The sequence below is a fragment of the Styela clava genome, chromosome 3 (assembly GCF_964204865.1).
Source record: "Styela clava chromosome 3, kaStyClav1.hap1.2, whole genome shotgun sequence".
Classification (NCBI taxonomy): Eukaryota; Metazoa; Chordata; class Ascidiacea; order Stolidobranchia; family Styelidae; genus Styela; species Styela clava.
This window is the reverse complement of record NC_135252.1, coordinates 23,203,785-23,224,613: the sequence shown is the minus strand read 5'-3', so window position 1 is coordinate 23,224,613 and position 20,829 is coordinate 23,203,785. Positions and strand designations below refer to the sequence as shown.

Genomic DNA, 20,829 nt, shown 5'->3' with positions numbered 1-20,829 from the left:
CCAGTTATTTACCGCACCCTTATCAGAAAACCTCCATCGAGTTGGCGAAATCAAAATGGCGGACAGCCTTGGAGTAGGCCCTCACGGCTGGCTGAATAAAAATCGTCACAATCGTTTTCATGATTATATTGTAGAATACTTTTTTGTTTTGTACTTTTCTTGGTGCCATTCAATCATTTAAAAATATAATTGAATTGGTTTTGCATATAATGAGAAACCAATCATGCAGTTTTGCATCCGTCTGTCGGAAGACTTTATATAAATTGTTTCCGCTACGAGGCGCAATGAATACATTAGCTAATAGCTATACAGCTACAACATAACCGACAATGTTCTGCTTTTTAGAGAAGCCTAGTCTATGCTATCTTAGTTATTACTAGTGAGTAGAGGATATTCCCTGGCAGCGTGGCAATCTCCAAATCAAAGTAAGTGCTTTTCTATATTTTGAGTATAAGCTATGTTTTCGTTCAAACTTTTCTTAGCTGAAACTCAAATTCAATTATTTAGTTATCAGGTAGCAGATTTCAAATTCTAGATCAAAGCATATTTTAATTCTGCTTTAATTTTGATTGTATTTTTATCGCGACTGTAACTTCAGATTACAGGTCTTGAGGGCTTATTGATAATCACGCCGACCTATGCACGGTTACAATAATGTATGCTGGTTGAATTTAATAATTCACATCTAAGTTTAGCGCGGGGCCATCTGTAACCGCATATACTTTAGTTGCATGTGCCTTGACCTGGATTTAGGGCAAGGGTGGGCTAGATATTTTAACTGCATGCAAAAATTTTTGCCCACCCAGACTGGCGGGATATGTGTGACGTATACAGTTACATTTCATGAACAATATTATCAGTGTTATAAATGCAAAAGTGAAAAACAATAGGCCTCGTGCTACAACTAATTTCAATTTTAACAAATCTCTTATTTCTTGGCGGAAACATTAAAATTTGGTTTTAATTTGGCTGTGGCAACATCAGGCGGGCCAGATTGAATTACCCAGCGGGCCGGATTTAGCCCGCAGGTCGTAATTTGCCAATGTCAGGTTTGGCTGTTAGTGCGTTGGATTTCGTTAATGCCTAAGCTAACTTATAATGTATTGAAATGGATGCGAACGTGACAATATTTCTCATTTCCTTATGGCCTAATGACGTAAATGGTATAAAGATCATTTGAATCCAATAATGTAATAACCCACACATGTATCAAGCATGGATGATAGAAATATCAGTGATTACTGTTGTATTATGAAAGGCGGTCTTAATAATGCTCATCGCGTGATGGGAGCGCGGGGTGTAATGAGTTAGAATAAAATTAAACTAGTGGTAATTTTGATTACTCAATAATGAATCAGGTTAAAAATGCACATGAGAGGATGCAAAGGCGTTTTAAATAATGCTCATCGCGTGATGGAAGCGTAGAATGTAATGAGTTATAATAAAATCAAAATAGTGGCAATTTTGATTACTCAATATTGAATCAGGCTGTGATCATATATTGGTAAATATTGTTGTTTCATTCGATATTTTTTTGTGTACATTGATAAATTTCTTTAAAAATTCCAGATATATCAAAATCTTGCCACTTTGATTTTAAATTTGATTGACTTTGTGACGCGTAATTCTTAACCCAAGTCCCACTCTTTATAACTTAAAGTGCTTATTAATAATATTCTTTAAAACAGGTGGAAATTGTTGCAGGCAATAGGAGTTAGCTAAAGCCGCAATTTTTATTGAACGCTTAGAAAATTCTATAAAGAAGTCGCGTTTGCTATCGCGTTTCTTATCATAGATTAAAAATGCTTGTCTGAAGAAGTTAGACCCCGGTCAGACGGAACGTTACAGAAATACATTTGTGTTAGTGTGCAGCAAGACTCTTGAATTGAATAACAATACGGTTCTGCCAAGTTAGATCGAAACAGCTATCGGGTCCGGTCGAGTCTTGAGTGTCTAAAAAGCGTTTCAAGCTACGAAAAATTGTTGCTTTTATTTTTTTACATTTGAAATGGGGGTGGAGGGGGGGTCCGACCGCCAAAACCACCCCCTTGCTACGCCCGTGTACAAAGCCTGCGCCAACGCAATTATCCAGTTACGTTTTGGGTTAAGAATGCAGATTGCACTTGAAATTCAAAATATTTCAACTCTAAACCCAACGGGAAAATTACTAACTTGGGAGCTCCAGAAGTATGTTCACCAACATGGCATCCTGAACACCAACATCCTGAACATAGTATGTGCACCAGGTCAGGGTTCAGGTTGTGCGCCATCTTGATGCACACATGCTTCTGGAGCGCCCTAATTTGTAATTTCAATACGTGGAGGGGTGTTTTTGTCAATTCAGTGGTGGGGCTCTGTACAAAATATCCGATCGAGCATAGCCTTGTTGCTTCCTCAAACTGTGTGCAACTAACCGACCCAGAAAAGCTATTTTTGCATATCAACCCTCAGCATACCAGGCGACACATTGGACAATTGCTTGCATAACAATGCCGACTTTGATCGTGAGACCGGAGAAGCGAGTGTGTCAATAAAATATAAATTCCTAGTTATTTACCGCACCCTTATCAGAAAACCTCCATCGAGTTGGCGAAATCAAAATGGCGGACAGCCTTGGCGTAGGCCCTCGCGGCTGGCTGAATATAAATCGCCACAATCGTTTTCATAATTATATTGTAGAATAAATTTTTGTTCTGTAATTTTCTTGGTGCCATTCAATCTTTTAAAAATATAATTGAATTGGTTTTGCATATAATGAGAAACAAATCATGGAGTTTTGCATCAGTTTGTCGGAAGACTTCAATAACATAATTCGTTTCCGCTACGCGGCGCAATGAATACATTGCTCACACAATAGAAAAGAAAAAAATGGTCTAGCCGCAACATAACGGACAACGTTGTGCTTCTTACAGACGCCTATTCTATACTATGTTAGCTAGTACATATTACTAAAGGATATTTCCTGGCAGCATGGAAGGCTTCAAATCACTAGTAAGTGCTTTTCTATATTTATGTACATCTAAGTTACTTTTATAATCACTCGATATTACATTATATTTTATTTAAATGTAAAATATAAATATATGATCTGATTGTTGCTCTCGTTAAATTGTATGAAGCTTCTAACTAGTTGCTCAAAACAATCTTATTACTAAGCGTTTGTTTGGGTAGCGCGATTTGAAGATACAGCTACTTTGGTAGATTACCTCCAGGTAGACTAGCAAATTCCTGTCTGCTTGAATTCTGATTGAACGATTGTGAAGTAGCAATTGCATTCCCAGTGGCACATCTTCCTAACTCAGGGGGGTCAAACTCGCCGCCTCCGGGCTGCGTGTGGCTCCATGGAGCTTTCAATGCGGCCCTCGAGCGCTTAACAATAATTGTAATATTTTGTGAGGTTTTCTTTTTATCTAAATGTAATACATTTTTTTTTGTCATTTTTGGAGTCCCATTTTCAATCTTAATTGTCTTTAAAAATAGTATATATCTCCAGTCTAGTATACACAGCAAAGTGATTATTTAATATGTTATGATGTAGTGGCTAGAACAGTGCTTTTCAACCGGATATAACGTATACCCAAGTGTATACCGTACCATGAGTTGGGTACACAACTGATAAAGAGTATACGAAGGGTGTACAGCCTTAGTCAGGGATTCTAAACTCTAATACAATAAAGTTTAAAATACTCAAGCGAAACAACAATGCAAACATGGCGCACATGAAATATAAAATGTCATTCACGTAAAGAACCGTCGTGAACAGATTATTACATCACAAATTATATAGTTAGTGCGGTCACGTGTCTGGGTTGGTAGTCAAATTTATAACTTGCAGGCATTAGCCTATTAGATTGCATGACGATGTTGTAATACAATATGTGCTTACAATTTTAATGTTTATTTAAGCCTTATAAACATTAGTATTTGAAAGGTATACAAAGTTCTTGAAAATTTGTAAAGGGTATACCACGATAAAAAAAAAGGCTGAAGAACACTTGGCTAGAACATTGGGCCCGTATCATGTTGACATTATTCAAGAAGAGGGCGATGCTCAAATATATGGACACGAAAAAGTATGTGAACCAAGATGGTGTACACCGAAATGTAGTATGTGTACCAGGTTAGGGTTAGGCCATAATTTCGGTTACAAATACTGCGGGAGTCAATTGGCTTATTCCCTTAACTCGTAATAGAACTAAAAAGGAAAATTGGAATAAAATTATGGCTTAACCCTAACCTGGTGCACATACTACGTTCCGGTGTCTGCCATCTTAGTTTACATAATTTGGAAGTACCCAAATGGCAAGTAGTACGGATATGCAATCTTTTACAATAGACTACCGCTACCGCTGTCCTCACGATTTTGCCTGACCACCAGACAGTGGACGCGAAACCGCCACAAGGTGCGCATTAATAATTTTAATGACGCCATCGCACACAAAAAACGAATCTCGTAGAGCTCACAGATTTTTTTTGAACTAAATAATAGTAAGAGTCCTCTAGCGAATAATACAATATCAAACCACAAAAAAATTCAAAGCAATTGGTCCACTTATTCGAGAGAAAAGTAAATTTTTCACAACAACAACACAGAAAAATACCAACAAGCATAAGAATAAGAACGACATGATAATAACACAACGATCCAAAGGCCCTTCTTGTGTCCAATATTATCGTACTTTACATAGTGAAGCGCCTCCTCATTCACAGTTCAAATTTAGGTATTGATATTATTTATTGAGATTTGATTAAGTTTATTTTACTACGCCTCGTTTTCATTATATCATGTATGTAAACTAATTATTTACAATATTTCACCCAACAACTTTCATGTATAATAAATGAAAAATTTGTTGAACAGAAAAAGTCTATAATATATATATAAGTTGAACATGAACTCTGAAAGCATGTTTTTGAATGAAATATATATATTTTCTATATATATATATAATTCCACGTCGCCCAAAAGTCTCGAACCAGTCCTAAGGAAATGTGCGAATCACTGATTTTAAAATACGAAGATGGGGTGGTTCGCAGAAATGTTCTAATTTATTACATTGAAAATCGCAACTGTGGTACACGGCTTGAGACCTATTGGTTTAGCAAACTGAATTTTGTTTTTGAAGATGAAGACATAGAACGTATTTTTAAAAAGTTGCTTGCGTAATATCACATAACTCCGTGTAATTACTATAATCGTTCCATAATGACAATTTTCACAGTCTGATTTTCAAAAATCATTTCGAAATTCAAGTTTTTTGGGGAGTGTCTAAGGAAGGGCTTGAGGATTGACAACTACTTGAAATGGATTTACTTTGTTAATTCCATTAGGTTACATTTCCAATTCTAGCAACTGATTAAAATTTCCCATATATTGCAGTTTAGCTTGGAAAATCTTGGAAGCCGAATACGCCCCCCTGAACCTCGATCTGAAAATATTAACCTAAAACAAACTTACGTAACTGCGGTGGTAATTGTTTAAATAACCGAGAGGAATGTGGGATCAAACAACGAAATAACACGGAAAACAATCCGACAAATCAACAATGAGCAGCATCGTTATAGATATCAGATATTCCTGATGTTAACTAGCCACCCAATGTAAACATATCAACAGCAATACACCCATATTAAAAATTTCATATTTTATCGCCCATGCATGGCGAATAGATAGATATTTTCCCAACACTTTGCAAAATGCGCCAAACTTTAATAAAGCATTTGTAAAATTATATTAATTTTATTACATATATTGGCGTATCGGTTTGGGATATAGATAAAAAAAAAAGTTTTACTGGCACATCAATGGCAACTATTTAAAATTTAGCTATGTAACGTAATGCAATCGTACTGGAACAGTGGTTTTCAAACTTTTTGAGCCGCGCCCTCTTTTTAGAATTTGTCAAGTCTCGTGCCTCACCTCAAAAATAAGTAGCTAACAATAAGCTACAAATAACATATAGTACAGCGGAAGTAATATAATAGATATCAAATATAACAACAAGCACGACAGCTTTCTGCAATCTCTGAACAATGAAGAAATGTAAATATCGAAAATAAAGCGAGCAAGATCAAATCAACAAATAATTTTATTTTCAATCAGCTTCTAGCCCTTTCAACAAATTGTCTACGCCCCCGTTATATAGGCGCGCCCCAGCGTTTGAGAACCACTGTACTAGAATGATTAATCACTGTGATTCGTTAATAAATGCCACAAAACAAACTTTTATTTTTAAATTTTGAAGTCGAAATACCAAGCTTGACAGCGTGCCTGGATTTATATTTTATCAAATATCAAACAACTGGTCTGTAACAGGTCAATGTTATTGTGCAATTTTATGAACAAGTCCACTGAAATTCTATGTACGTTTCTGATATCATACGCTTTTATTTATGATATTCGTCTGTTTTTAAGTAAACGAATATACACGGAAACCTAAAACTCTTTCTCTCCGCCAGCTTCCCCCTTTTCTTCCCAAGAAAAAAAACAAAAATGTGTTGATCACTCGCAAAATGCCCGATGGTACAATGAGAATCGATCACGATGCTCTTCGACAGATGTTGATCAGACCTGAGATCGGAGACAGACCCGTTGCAATTATCTCAATAGCCGGATGTATGCGAACTGGAAAATCATTTATTCTAAACTTTATAATAAGATACCTTAAAGCAGAAGGGGTAAGTAAGAGCGATGTCTTTAAAATTCTGATTTTTTGAAAGTTTCAATGACGTACAGACATTTCACCCATGGACATTTGCACCGACGTGCCTTTACATGCACAAAATTTAGCACCCATATACAGATTGCACCACGGACATTTGAACCCAGTACGTTTGCACCCCGTACATTTGCACTCATGAAAATTTGCGCCTGTGTACATTTCCACCTAAGACCATTTGAATCCACAGACATTGGCACCCTTAGGTTATTGCGTCCACATGTGCATTTGTGCAATAGATATTTACACGCCAAATGTGTAACTGTACATGGGTGTATATGTGTGTGAGTGCAAATGTACATGTGAGCAAAAGTCTGTGGGTGCAAATATCCTGAATGCGGTTCACGGTGGAAATTTTCGTGGCTACGTTTTTTATATTTAAATCTGTCCGAACGTGTTTAAAATTTATTTATACCACCAATATCTTCTTTATCACAACTAAATTAACGATTCAAACACGTAATATTTGATATATCTAGTCATAAACCAATACTTCGATTATATATATATGGATAGTTGTAAACGCTACAAAAACAATCACATGACAAGTTTTTGGGTGGCAATAAGTTTTGCAATATTGATATTAACTTCCAGTGGAAGAACAAAGATTGGATTGGCGACGATAGCACCAGTACGAATGGACCGAGATGGAGCAGCGGCAAAAATCGAGTGACTGTTGGTATCAGCATATGGAATAAGGTGTTTTATGTCCCGCAACCAAACAATGGCAGTGAGGTAAGGACATTCTTCCCTTCAGTAAACATTAGTCATTGAAAAACCCATCCACGCGGATAAAATAAAAGTGTTGCTGGTTGCTGTTTTTTTGTAACCGTGAGCATTTTTATAGAATTTTTTTCTCGGTTCTATTGTTAAAATAATTTTTTAATTGCACTTTTATTTTTGGGATGGGTCTCAAATGGCTATTCCCTCTTTTTCGTTTGCTCAACCATTTATAATGGGCTTTGATTCGAGTCCTAGTTTTGTTGGAGTACTCGCTCCTAGCACAAAAGCCTGGCGCTGATAGTGTCACACTGAGACAGTTAATACGCGGTCAATATTTACATTCTCGTCAAGTAGCTTAATGCGGACGACTCTAATTTAGAGATGTCATGTATGCGCATGTGTTTCCGACTGAACTAATACAAAGTAATCGTGGTCCGCATCAGCACACACGCGTAGGATTGTTTGAGCCATTTTGCGATGGGGCTTGCGCTTCGTCGTTAGGCAACCCACACAAGCGTTGTGAGTGTCGGTTCGAAAATATTGCGACTATGATTCAATGAAAACACCTTTTTTGCATTTTTGCTCTTTTATGCAGATTTTAATTAAATATTATACTTTGCAGATGGCCGTATTGATAATGGATACCCAAGGGCTGTTTGACCATAAGACCTCAAAGGAGGTAAATACTGCGCTTCTGACTTTGAGCACATTGGCGAGTTCTGTTCAGATATTCAATGTCAAAGAGCGCATTAACACCCAGCACTTGGATTATTTGAAGGTAATTGGCCACTACAAATTTTCAGTGTCTGTCTTAAGTCTTGAAGACGGATATGAATAGACGGATACGGTTACCCTGAGAAATTTAGGCGTGAGTGGTGCATACTTTGGCCTATGTCGAATGAGAGATTCGCGCTGTCAAAATATTGTATTGAGTTTAATTTTTGAAATTACCTGCCCTCGTATTTCTAATCGTTAAAGTCATATATATATATATAACATAGTACTATATTTATCTTTATACTAACTTTGTGCGAAGACTTACATATTCAAGAGTATTTGGTATAGGTAAATAATGAATACGCCAGTCACTCTGCAGTCTGCAGAAAGGCGGTGTTTTCGGTGGATGAGACCAGTTGCAAAATATTTATACATAAATCCGTAATCATGATGATTTTATGAATGAATTCACCAATAGGCTAATTAAAAAAAAATTATGTTTCAGACGTGCGTTGAATTTGCAATGGCCACAGCTAAACTTGAGGAACCATTTTTCAAGGTATGCTATAACAATGTTAGGCATATTTTCAAACAGGGGGGGAATTAAATGAAAACACCTTGAAGGCTGCGTCAAAAACACTCTTATTGTATACCATCGTATATACATTGATATACGAATAAAAATTAATAACTTTTTTCTTTTTTTTATCAATAATTATTATTGTGTCTGTAATACTCATTTACAATTGTTATTACGATAAAATCGAAAGAAATTTTTTGGACGCCCTGTGCTATAATAGGCATGTTGTTGGACCGAACACGCAAGAAAACGCTTACGTGTCAAAAATTTTAGAGTTCAACTCATTTTATTGCAAAATTACCACTAGTTTTGCTGCAGAGACTTAGTTTGTTCGATTTGCCCCCCTATCAATGGCTTGCTTTTATAAGCATCCGTCTTGCTCTACTGAGACAAATTAAGCTAAACGGCCTACTAAACACTGCAAAAAGTATTCTACTTTGCGTTTCAGCTTCAAGTCTTGAATTTTTTGGTAAGAGATACTTTGGATGAATATGAAGACCAACGGGCATTCGGTATGGAGAGTGGCCAGAACGACATAAACGAAATACTGGAGTCTGAAGAGGGCGGTAAAGAACAAGTCAGAATCAGACAAGAAATAAAAAATAGCTTCACAAAAGTTAATTGCTTTTGTCTTCCTCACCCAGGAAAACTGGCAACTACTATAAGATTTTCAGGCAGAAATGATGGTAAGTAATTATTCAATTGCAGTTGAAAGCTACTGATCTAACTTATACTTAATGGGTTGTAATTACTGGGCACGAAACGTGCTTATGATTAGTTGCTAAATTGTTGTTGTTGGCCTTGTTGGAGTTCTGGTTGAAAGAAATCGCATTGCTGCTTGCTGGGCAACCAATTGTTTTCAAATTTTCAGTCATCAGCAATGAGGGATTTTTGAAATTACCTTGAGTACTGCTCAAGGTTAGACCCCAAATTCGTTTTTTGGACACGCGAGTGTACATAACGATCGTTTCAATATTATGTTGTTGTTCCTGTTCATATTTTCATGATAACATCGCTTTTCTCTTCGAATACGCGACCAATTGCTTTGAAATTTTCAGTGGTTAAAGATTGATTTTTTTGCCGAAAGGCTATTACTTATTTAAAAAATTTCTGTGGACTTTAAGAGATTCGTTTTTTATGTGTCAGAATAAAAATAGCGACACCTTGTGACGTGTATGATGGCACTCTTCTTCATGTTTTTTGATCACGTGCCATCGAACGTCGATGGTTCGTAACGAAATCCTGGCTTTGCTAAGATTTGAGGCAAGGTGAATGGCGAATAGTGCCGTACTTGATGTTATATTACAGTAGTGACTCGGATCGTTGGTGTTACTACAATTGTGATTCGGACCATCTTGCAATTTCAATTCACGCTGTCACAAGACAGGAACTTCTGAAGATAGGTCAGTTCCGGTACCGTAAACACTGGATTAACACTGAATTAACTCGTAACTGTCGCGTGAAAGCGGGGCTTGCATTCACTGTTATAACTGATGTCTTTAAATGTTGGTACTATTCCTGGAATCGGCAAACGTGTCCATATATTTGAGCATAGCTCTCTTGTTTATATAAATGATGATGAATTTCATTCGGTTAATTTCTTCATATGACATTTGTACTTAGTGCCCATATATTTGAGCAATGTAAATCGAAAGTTTTGCTAAATCACCCATTATAATGGAGCAGGAGATAAATGAAAGTTGTTTTCAATTGAAAATTTCCATCCTAAAGATATCAACAATAGTGATGAACAAATTTACCGTTCGCTTTTATCCGCGTGGCTTTATCATTTCGACTTTCGAGTGCATCTTGGATTTCTTTATATTTTTCTAGAACTCGAGGACGTATTCAGAAAATGGGTCAAGAAGTACGTTGAAAGCATTGTCAGTCCACAACATTTGCAGCCTAAAATGGCAAAAGGGAATAATAAAATGTCAGCGCGTGACATCTTAAATATGATCGTTGCATGCGACGGGGCATTCTCTGGTGGGGAATACGAAGCAAGTAACTTGAAGGAGGTATATTTTTGTTACTTTAGGTATATTTCAGGCCAACGGCGTAATCACTTTGCCCTATTTTCGGATATCTTCCATTTCATACAACTTTTTCAAGAAAAATATAACTAACTAAATGTAAAAATAATATCTACTTGAGAATGTTGCAGCAAACGTAGGTTATCCCGAATTTTGCTTAACTTGTTCACTAGATTGCACCTGGAAGCATAGCGTTTATTGAAATTATTGATAGATTTTAGTAAACGTTTTTATTAGCTACAGTATACCATTTACGCAAAAATGTCTATAAAACGTACAGCGCTCAAAATGAACTGGCAGTTTCGGTAACCCGCCCATAAAATGACTTAGTTACAGTTACACAAGACTTGTTTTTCCGATACAAACTCGGAATTTCAATACAAAACATCACTGCACAATCTTATATGTTTTGTTATGAACATCTTCAAAAAAAAAACTTACTAAAAAGTCCGTGCGTGCACGCATGGGGTTATTTCAATGTTCGACAAAAGTTTGTTTTCTTTGCAGGCAAACATCAGAGCTTACTATTCAACTGAGTACGAGAAGGCACTACTATACTATGATGAAACAATGAAGGTCGGCGATTTTTCTATTCATAAATTATTGAAAACGTTTTCAAGTTATTCCCCCTCTAAAACCACAAGTACTTCTAGTGGGCGTGGCTCAACAATTTTTGCATGTGTCATTCCTAACCTCAATGTGACTACGTCATCTAAAAATTACGACACTACGACGTCACAATTACGCAATACAACCCACCGACATATTCGGACCGTTGTTCAAATTGCGCAGACGTTCTCGTACTCTCTCTCGTTCTCTCTTCTACGATGCCAATATTATCGCAGAGATCGCTGGGATTAGTGAGTTCGTTATTGTCGGTAGACGCCTTTTTGAGCGATCGTTTTTTCGTTTTCTGTACTTTTATCAAATTATCAATTGTACATTCGCCTCCCTCGCGCAGTGGGGTGGGGCAAAAACAGTATTTATAAAATGAATACAAATAAGATTTTAACATAAATAAAGAATTGAACTTGTAAATCTTTAACACGTCAATATAAAGAAACAGTACGGCTTATCTAACTGAGCCAGCTCCTTAAAGAAATGGATAGATAAATATTTGACAAGTGGGACGTTGTCTGGTAGATGGTGCATTTTAAGATAATAAAAGACGCGTCACCTTCAGACACGGAAAACTCAGAGAAAATTATATGCAAAAATAACAAATATAAAATTGTTGCGGGAGGCTGGCAAACTCGGCGATGGGTTCTAAACATGAAAAAAATGTAACTGAATTATAATCACCGCTCGTCTTTTTCTATCAACCTGGGTGGTCAACCTCCGATAGTATATGAACCAAGATGGCGGATACCGAAATGTAGTTGTAACCCAGGTTGGGATTTGGCCATAATTTCAGGTACAAATACTAAGGGAGCTCTTGGCTAGTCCCCGAACTCGTAATGGAACATAAATGAAAAAATTGATATAAAATTATGGCCTAACCCTAATCTGGTACACATACTACGTTCCGGTGTCCGCCATCTTGGTTTACATATTACGGGAGCGCCAATTTTATTGCACATAGCTCTGAATATTCGAGCTCGTCCATTTATTGTGCATTTCTAAACAAGATTAGAATACATGTCTAAGTATCAATAAGTTTATATGCAAACCAGATTTTCGTTCACTATCTCTATAACGCAGGTAATTGCTTTTCGCGCAGAATGCTCTTAAGGAGAAATGTTACGTTGAGAAGGAAGATCTTGAAGGAAGACATAATAACGCAAAAAGACTCGCGAAGGAAAGATACGCCAGTGCAAAAGAAATGGGTGACGGGAAATGTGAACAAAACTTTGAAAAACATCTGGAAACAATGTGTGATGATCACTTTGAAACGATCAAAACCAAAAATGAGTTCATAAAGGTGATTAGTAAAATCTTAGATACTCTACTTTAATTATAGAACTGGGTGCTCTTGCAAAATGAGTTTTACTTTTGTTAGAAAGTGTTTAGAATGTATTCTTAATAATCTATGCTTACCTTTTTGCTATTTTTCAAGTTCTGCTATAATACATTCAAACCGCGTGCGCAAACTTCAGCAATGCTCCTCTACTCCAAACATTAGTGATAGTACACTAGCACTAGAGATCGTGCTATCGGCGCTTTATCAGGAGCTTATTGCAGGTTGACGTGCGATGTACACAACATATTTCAATCATACCATCTGCAAGATTTGGCATTAATTTATCTATATTTCAGAGAAAAATAGAATTGGAAAAGGCTCAACTTGAGGCAAAAGCAGTTGCAGAATATCAAGATCTTATTCAACAAGTAAATATTTTTTCTACAAATTTTAATTTTAATCGAAAATAGTTTATAAATTTGCTATGCGAAGCAAGATAGATAAGTCTAATGAACGTGTAATTATCGCAGTTTGTAAGGATTTTGTGTTTCTGATCAAAGTTCGCGATCCCATAACACTTTATGGCATAACTTACACTTTATCTCCTATTCAAATCGTACTTTTGCATAAAATGAGACTTAACTTGAGTCTGAATCATCGATAAAACCGAGATTCAAAAAATTGTTAAAAATTGTTTTTACAAGTTGATTGTTTTGTTCCTAACACTATTTTTCCAATCAGGCGGTGATTTTATGGGGTATGGATGATCCGAATGCATTGTATCACTTTCACTGCCAATACCTTGTTCAAATTCAACAAAAGTATGGAGCTAAAGCAAACATGGAAAACATAAGGATGGAAGCAAGCAAATACTTTGATGATATATTGGCTCACAACCAAGAAAGAACCCGAGCCGAAAGCATGATAAAGGTATTTTGTTTTTTTCCTTCGTAAACTGCTATAAAATTTTCGCGATTCAATCGAATTTACAGTATTTATCCAAACCATCTAGCTATTTAATTTTCAATAAAATTACCCAACAAAATAAAAATTTGCTCTCTCGGCTATGAATTTGTCAGAGCCCCCTTTTACGGAGAGATTATCGTGAAATGTAATTTCTGTGAGGGACACAATAGGTAGTCTGCGTTGGTACCGCAGATATAAAATTGCTGATCGAGTAAGTAGAACTTTTGTCCAACTCAAGGCTGCCATCTTATGTATAGTATGAAATAGTAGAGTATATTTCGCAGAGCCCATTCCTAGCCAAACTGATCCCATTTAACACATCTTTATGTTCAAAAGCAAATAATAGTAGGCTACATTACCTTTATTTGATAACAGGAGACAAGAAGGCGGGACTTGTACAAACTGAAAGTTGCTTTGATTAATAAAAGCGAAAAAAAATGGCTAGAGGTAAACAATTTCACATTCTATATTGCTAAATAGATGCCCCTCTACTATTCCATCATGGAAGCTTCAGCGCTCCCGTAGTATGTGCAGTATGTGCACCAAGATGGCGGACACCGGAACGTAGTATGTGTACCAAGTTAGGCCATAATTTTATTCCAATTTTTTTTATTTTAGTTCTAATACGAGTTCGGGGACTAGCCAAGTGACTCCCGTAGTATTTGTACCTGGAATTGTGGCCTAACCCTAACCTGGTAACACATACTACGTTCCGATGACTGAACTCGTAAAACTCCCAACTGAGCGCTGGTCACCCCAAAAGAAAGATGTAAATGTAAAACCAAAAAGTCATGAGTTTTGCGGTCCAAACGAGAAGTTCAGCTTAGCAATAGCGGAGTCCTACATTCTCTTTAGCAATTTCATACTTTTAGAAAACGGCTAAATACCAAACCCCAGATGAAATGAAGTTACATGCTGAAAATATTCGAAAAGAAGCTCAGGAAGAATATCTAGACAAAGGTTCAACTAATGTAGAAAAGAAATATCTCAATTTACTAAAAGTCAAGATTAACTTAGTATTCCAAAATGCAAGAGGAGCGGCGGTGGTTGGACAGAAGAATAATGTAAGAATTTTTAAAAGAATAAACCCAACAGTATTGCTTGCTATCTGATGGCCGGCCTAATAACCTATTCTTCTATTTGGAAATAATAAACTAGAATGTTAAGAAAGTGCTTTGCTATCAAAACTATATCTTTGTATGTAGGTATTATTGGTACAATAATACGCAAGATGAATGCTGAGTGACATGTATCCAAATATTTAGCATAGGTTTTAACTAATACTCTAACATGTATTCTTTCCTGGTTCAGTGGGGCAAGCGAATGGCTGCAGAATTAACAACCAGGGCGCCAAAGAGTCAGGTATATAATTTCTTTCCATTCTCGTATAATGATCTCAATTTGATTCGTTGGAGTTCTCCGAAACACGCTATATTTCTGTGGGCTATTGATATTCCTTGAGTGGTCCCATAGATGATTCAAATAAACCTCGTAGTAGACACAATAATACGAACAAAACAGTTTGGCTTGCGCAGCAGTCGTCAAGATCCAACTTATTTTGACATGCTGAATAAAGTAAGATTTACTTTATTTAGATTTATTCAATTTTATAAAAGCCCCGCAGATTTAGATCAAATGATTGACCCGTGAGCTGAAATCACTTTTGAAATATTCCAAAACATTGTATTACAGTTTCCGCTACCGAATCAAGAAAGGCCGTACGCGCAGGTGGTAGACAGAATTGTTATAGGATACATCACGGAGCTGCAATCTGCCCTGGTATGTGAAATATTTAAGCTTAATTATTTCTGTTACAAAATATATATTATAATACAACTTGTAACTACGACATATGGCATGCATTCAAGTATGATACATGACACAAGATGGAATTTAGCTTTACTGCATCAAAAATCTTTTCGACGAGAATCCCGTAGGAAAACTGTGCAATGAAAAACAATTCATCTTTATTCCGTTTATTTCATTCGTTCGTTTTCGCTTATCACTCTATATTATAGTCTATAATAATAATAATATCATTTAACAAATGAACAACGAGGTTTAAATATCAAGCCAAAATTATTTTTAAGGACAAAGGTAGCATTGCGGCAGACATGGATGGAAGGAGACGCAGCGACGAGGAAATGAAAATAAAACGGTTCTATGAGGACTCTGGTTACGTGCTTCAATACCTGGACGACTTGGAATTGGATCTTGCTGAAAGAAAAAGGAAAGCAGAGGAGAGAAATAAAGACAAATGGGTAAGTTGAAACAACTTCAAAAATTACGTAGTAGGAAATTTGTGAAATTTATCAAATTTCGGTGAAAAATTAGCATCAAGCTTGGGAACAGTGCTACAAATATTCCTAGAGTAGACATACAAAGATAAAATAATTGCGTATTTGCATGTCATTTCGTAGGTAGATCTTCTTTAAACAAAGATGTGCAATATTATTTATAAATTAGATTTTTTCTATCAAACAGAAAAGCACGTATACTCACAGTAAATTTAAAGTACAATGTTTAGTGTATACTTGAACCATGGTTCAAAATTCTGTAAGGTTAAATGATTTGGTTGAGCGCTGTTGAACAATGCAACAGATCTTTTTATAACTTATGACTTATAAAATTATTTCAGGTGCTTGTCCAGAAAGAGATAGAGAACATGGTTGCGGATATTGTTATTAAGGAAGAAAAAAATCTTGAGAAGGTAAGTCAGACAGATCAATTTGCATTTACATAATACTTATCGTAAAAGCGGCCCATTAAAATCTAATATTAAGAATCCACCACTTTTCGAGCAACAGAAAAAAAATGTTAAATCAAATTTTACATTTACATAACAACATTTCGTCTAATACGATTCTGATTCTCGGCCATGGGTCCACAAAACTCAGTAATTCAGTTTTGTCCTTCTAACTGAATCCTTTGTTTTCTCAAAATTCGTAATGTAGTTTCAACCTATAAAAGGTTGGGACAAAAGATTTCAACTGCTATGGCCGGCCATGGTTACATACTACGATCGCATACACAACTCATCTTGTTTTCCATTTTACCTTTGACCTTAGTATACTAATTTTAAAACTACTTCTTGTTAAAACTTCCTTAGATAAAGGTCATAGACCAGACACGGGCAAACTACGTCCCGCGGGTCAAATCCGGCCCGTTGGGTAATCCAATCTGGCCCGCCTGATGCTGTCACCAGCGCGCACCATACTAAAACCAAATTTTGCTGTTTTTTTAGTAAAAAATAGTTCATGGAATTTGCTGCGATTGCGATCAAATTGAGTTTTTTTGATTATCGTTTTTCACTCTTGCTTTTGTAACACTGTAAATATTGTCCATGAAATGTAACTTTAATCATGCTTACATGGCCAGCCAGTAAGGTCCCTGGTCCGAAAATCTTGCCCACCCCTGTCATAGACACTTGATGACAAAGTCATTTCAATAATATTCCAAAAAACATGAATAAATATTCCAAAAAACTTTTGTTCAATGACGCATCATAAAACTGCATATCAATTGAGTAATTTAATATGGTATCATATTCACAACACGACGTAAGTTCTTCTAGCTGGCGTGGCACATACATTTTTGCACGAGAAGCCTGACCATGTCATTCCAAAACTACGTCACTGCAACGTAATAGGGCCCTCCGAACTAACTGTCATCCATGACTCGCAGACGATTACCCGAAATCGAGCAAGCTATTTCTCTCGTTTTCTCGTAACGATCCCGATATGATATGAGAGAGATCGTTGGCGTTAGTGAGTTCGTTTTCGTTGGCGAACATGCCATTTATTGTGAGTTCGTGGTGACGTAATCTTTGGATGACGGATCCGGATGGTTAGGAATAACATATGCAAAAATGGTTGTGTCATGCCAAATAGAAGTACCTACGTCGTTTAGTGAACGTGCGACATAACATCATACCTGATTCTAACACTCCATCGATTTATATGGAATAATGCACTGCGTCTAATTAGGATTTTCCGAAAATATATCTCGAATATTATTATATTTTTATTCAGATAATGATAGATCGATACATCGACAGCACAGAGCTTGCAGAACACTACGCCCGAACCCATAAAAATGTTAATGACGATATGTCTTCACGAAGAGTGAGGTTTCTTATGCCTTCATACTTCTTGGAAGAGTTCAATAAAGTCGCCGTGATGAAGCTGAAAGAGTCGTATGAGGAAATGAAAAAATTGAATGAAAAGCATGAAAACAATAGGATCTCTAATACCGATAAAGTGCCGGAGGTAAAAAAATCGTTGTGGGCAAGAATAAAGGAAAAATTCGCGAGTCTTTTTAGCGCATGATCACGACTGAAACAGAAATTTCACAGCTGGTAACTTGTGCATATTAGTTTCGCCAATAATTTTATTAATTTTGACTTGATATTAAGCGGTACAAGAAGTGGACCTATGGATCGTTTTGATATTATGTTATTGTTGTTAGTATTCTTCTTCTTATGGAAAAATCACTTTTCTCTTTCATCCTTTTCCATATTGATTTTTCCGATTTCCAAGGACGAACAAGAAGGCCAAAACTTAGTAGTATGGGTATCCAATCTGCCACAGGAGACAAAATCGCAAAACGAATCCCTCAGAACCCACAGAGATTTTAGAAAAAATAATAAACGTAAAAGCCTTCTTTTAATAATAAAAAGTTGTAATCAGTAGTAGTAATTAATTAGTAATCTTACCGCACCGGTTACTTAAATACGATTTATTAACTACTGGACCAATTGCTTTGAAATTTTCATTTTTTGCTAAAAGGCTATTACTTTCATTTGTTTCAAACATTCCTGTATTGAACGCGCTTTTTTGTGTGATATGGCGTCATCAAAATGTGTCACCTTGTGGCAGTTTCGCTTCGCGTGAGATTATATCCGGTGGTCAGCTGCGTTAAGGTACCGGAGGTTTACTGTGAAAAATGTTATACCCATCCCACTTCGTTTTGATTTTCGTGCCAAGCATCGCTTTCTTGTCTATTAATGATGAGAAACAGGTTTTCAAAGCTTCTGATTCAATATTTTATCTGCTACAATGTTTTCTGTGATAGAAATCACTGATGATATTTTACGATTTTAATGTTGCCTATTTTAAGTTAAATCATGATTCGTAAATGTAGATCATTTTATGAAAAATGGAAATATCACTCAGTGGCCGTTTGTACATTGAACGTGATAGTTTTTAATATTATAAGTTGAGTTAAGTTGTTAATTAATATATAGGCATTTTTTCAAATGTTCTATATTTTTGATTTTTTGGTACTCTTATCAGACTTATTTTTTGATTATCGTTAAGATTATAATCGTAACTTCACGTGTTTGGGTATCGATCAACCATGTATACCAAAATTGAAATCATTACTTTAAAATTCACTCATATGAAATTTGAATTCACGCGATATACAAGCACTGCACAATTTCCAATAAAATATAGCATTGTTTTATTATCTGTTTTAAATCCATAGTAGTTGATTTTCACGATTTGTTTTCTGAATAATTTTGTGCTTTGCAATACGAACTAATCAAACGCATTTGGGTAATCTGTAAACGGTTCTGGAATTGTGAGATGAGCAGGAAATGCTGGTTATATTACATAGACTATCAGTAGGGGTTACGAGAAAATAACTCAACTGCCCTTTCCTTGCTCTATGCCTGTTTATGAATAGAATTTCAGGATTGTGATGCGATGAATTCATTATAGCCTGAATGAGATCGTGAGATTAAATATATTGGTTAAACGATAGAATGACGAGGACTGTAATTCTAGAAACTTCTACTACAAAAAAGTGACAGTAACATTGGAGGCCCGTCCACACAATAGCTGTTGCCAAATATTCTACTATTTGGGCGCATTTTTCTTTCAATTTTTATCTTGGTTTTTAAGAAGGTCCTATTAGTTATACAAAAGAGAGCTAAAATAATTTCAAATCTCGGGCGCCGCTGTGCGGGATTATCACTTTGTTTCTCAAAAAAGCTCAACTCAGAAAATAATATGACAAATCAAATCGAAGTCTCAAAACAGTAAATGGTTTATCTTTGTGTAGTTTCAGAGCTAACATATCTATAAACACATGATTTTTCATTTCAATCTAAATCTTGTCTAAATCTGGATCATAACGCAATTTTGTATACACATTCATGCCTAAATATTCAATAAAACCAAACGCATAATCTTCTTCATTGGGCAAAACAAAAAAACATTTAAAATTATTCATGATGCTGACGCATAAATTTGGGTACTCCTGAAGTATGCGTACCAAGATGGCGGGCATCGGAACGTAGTATGTGTACCAGGTTTGGGTTAGGCCATAATTTCAGGTACAAATACTACGGCAGGTACAAATTGGCTAGTCCCCGAACTCGTAATAGAACTAAATAAGGAAAATTGGAATAAAATAATGGCCTAACCAGGTACACATACTACATTCCGATGTCCGCCATCTTGGTACGCATACTTCATGAGTACCTAAATTTGTATTACTGCCAAGCAGCGAACAGCACACACAAAAAAGAAGTTTAACCCAATGTTATTAGTCATCGAACAACATTTTTACTTATTTGACATGAAAGCTGTGACATTAAAGACACCTCGTGTTGTATATAGAAACATTTTCCCGCCGAAAATCACATGAACGTCGAGGAATTGAAAAAATACCACGAAGATACGAAGAAACATGCCATGGAAAAGTTTGAGCGAACAAAACGAATGGGCGACGAAAAATTTCGAAAGCATTATTATGTCCATCTTGGTAAAACATGCGACGAACACTTTGATACTACGATTCGCAAGAACAATGTGTTGAAAGTAAAACAATGTTATTTGAGGAAACATAAAATAGTTGTGTTTTATTTCATTCCATAAATAAAACTTAGGGCTTAATTGGGGTATAGCAATATCTAATAACAATCTGAGGTAAAATTTACGACAATTAGATTAGGATATGGCGTGTTCTTCAAACTATTTCAAACTACACGGCTAAATTTTTTCGCGACACACCGGGACTAAAATAAAATTCAATAATACGGAAATTATTGAAACAAAATTACATTTAAGAAGACCAGTGTGTTTGCATATTTTTGCACGAAAAGACGAATCTCAGCTCTATTTCGGTGATGGTGGGTCTCAGTACTGGTTCCAAATCTGATCGATATTTTGTTTTAACATGAAT

At 36.0% G+C, this 20,829-nt stretch overlaps 1 protein-coding gene across 1 annotated transcript; it reads left to right on the top strand.

The window, feature by feature from the left end:
• The first annotated feature begins 388 nt into the window (after positions 1-388).
• LOC120343220 (uncharacterized) lies at positions 389-19,185 on the top strand. Its single transcript, XM_039412354.2, has 19 exons — positions 389-425; positions 2,913-2,991; positions 6,460-6,678; positions 7,314-7,454; positions 8,065-8,220; positions 8,665-8,718; positions 9,188-9,425; positions 10,573-10,757; positions 11,280-11,348; positions 12,493-12,693; positions 13,029-13,100; positions 13,414-13,602; positions 14,014-14,085; positions 14,511-14,702; positions 14,950-15,000; positions 15,331-15,417; positions 15,729-15,899; positions 16,277-16,348; positions 17,670-19,185. Exons 2-19 carry the CDS (start codon positions 2,971-2,973, stop codon positions 17,964-17,966), a joined length of 2,487 nt encoding a protein of 828 aa, XP_039268288.2. The 5' UTR covers positions 389-425; positions 2,913-2,970; the 3' UTR covers positions 17,967-19,185.
• The last annotated feature ends 1,644 nt before the right edge of the window (positions 19,186-20,829 follow it).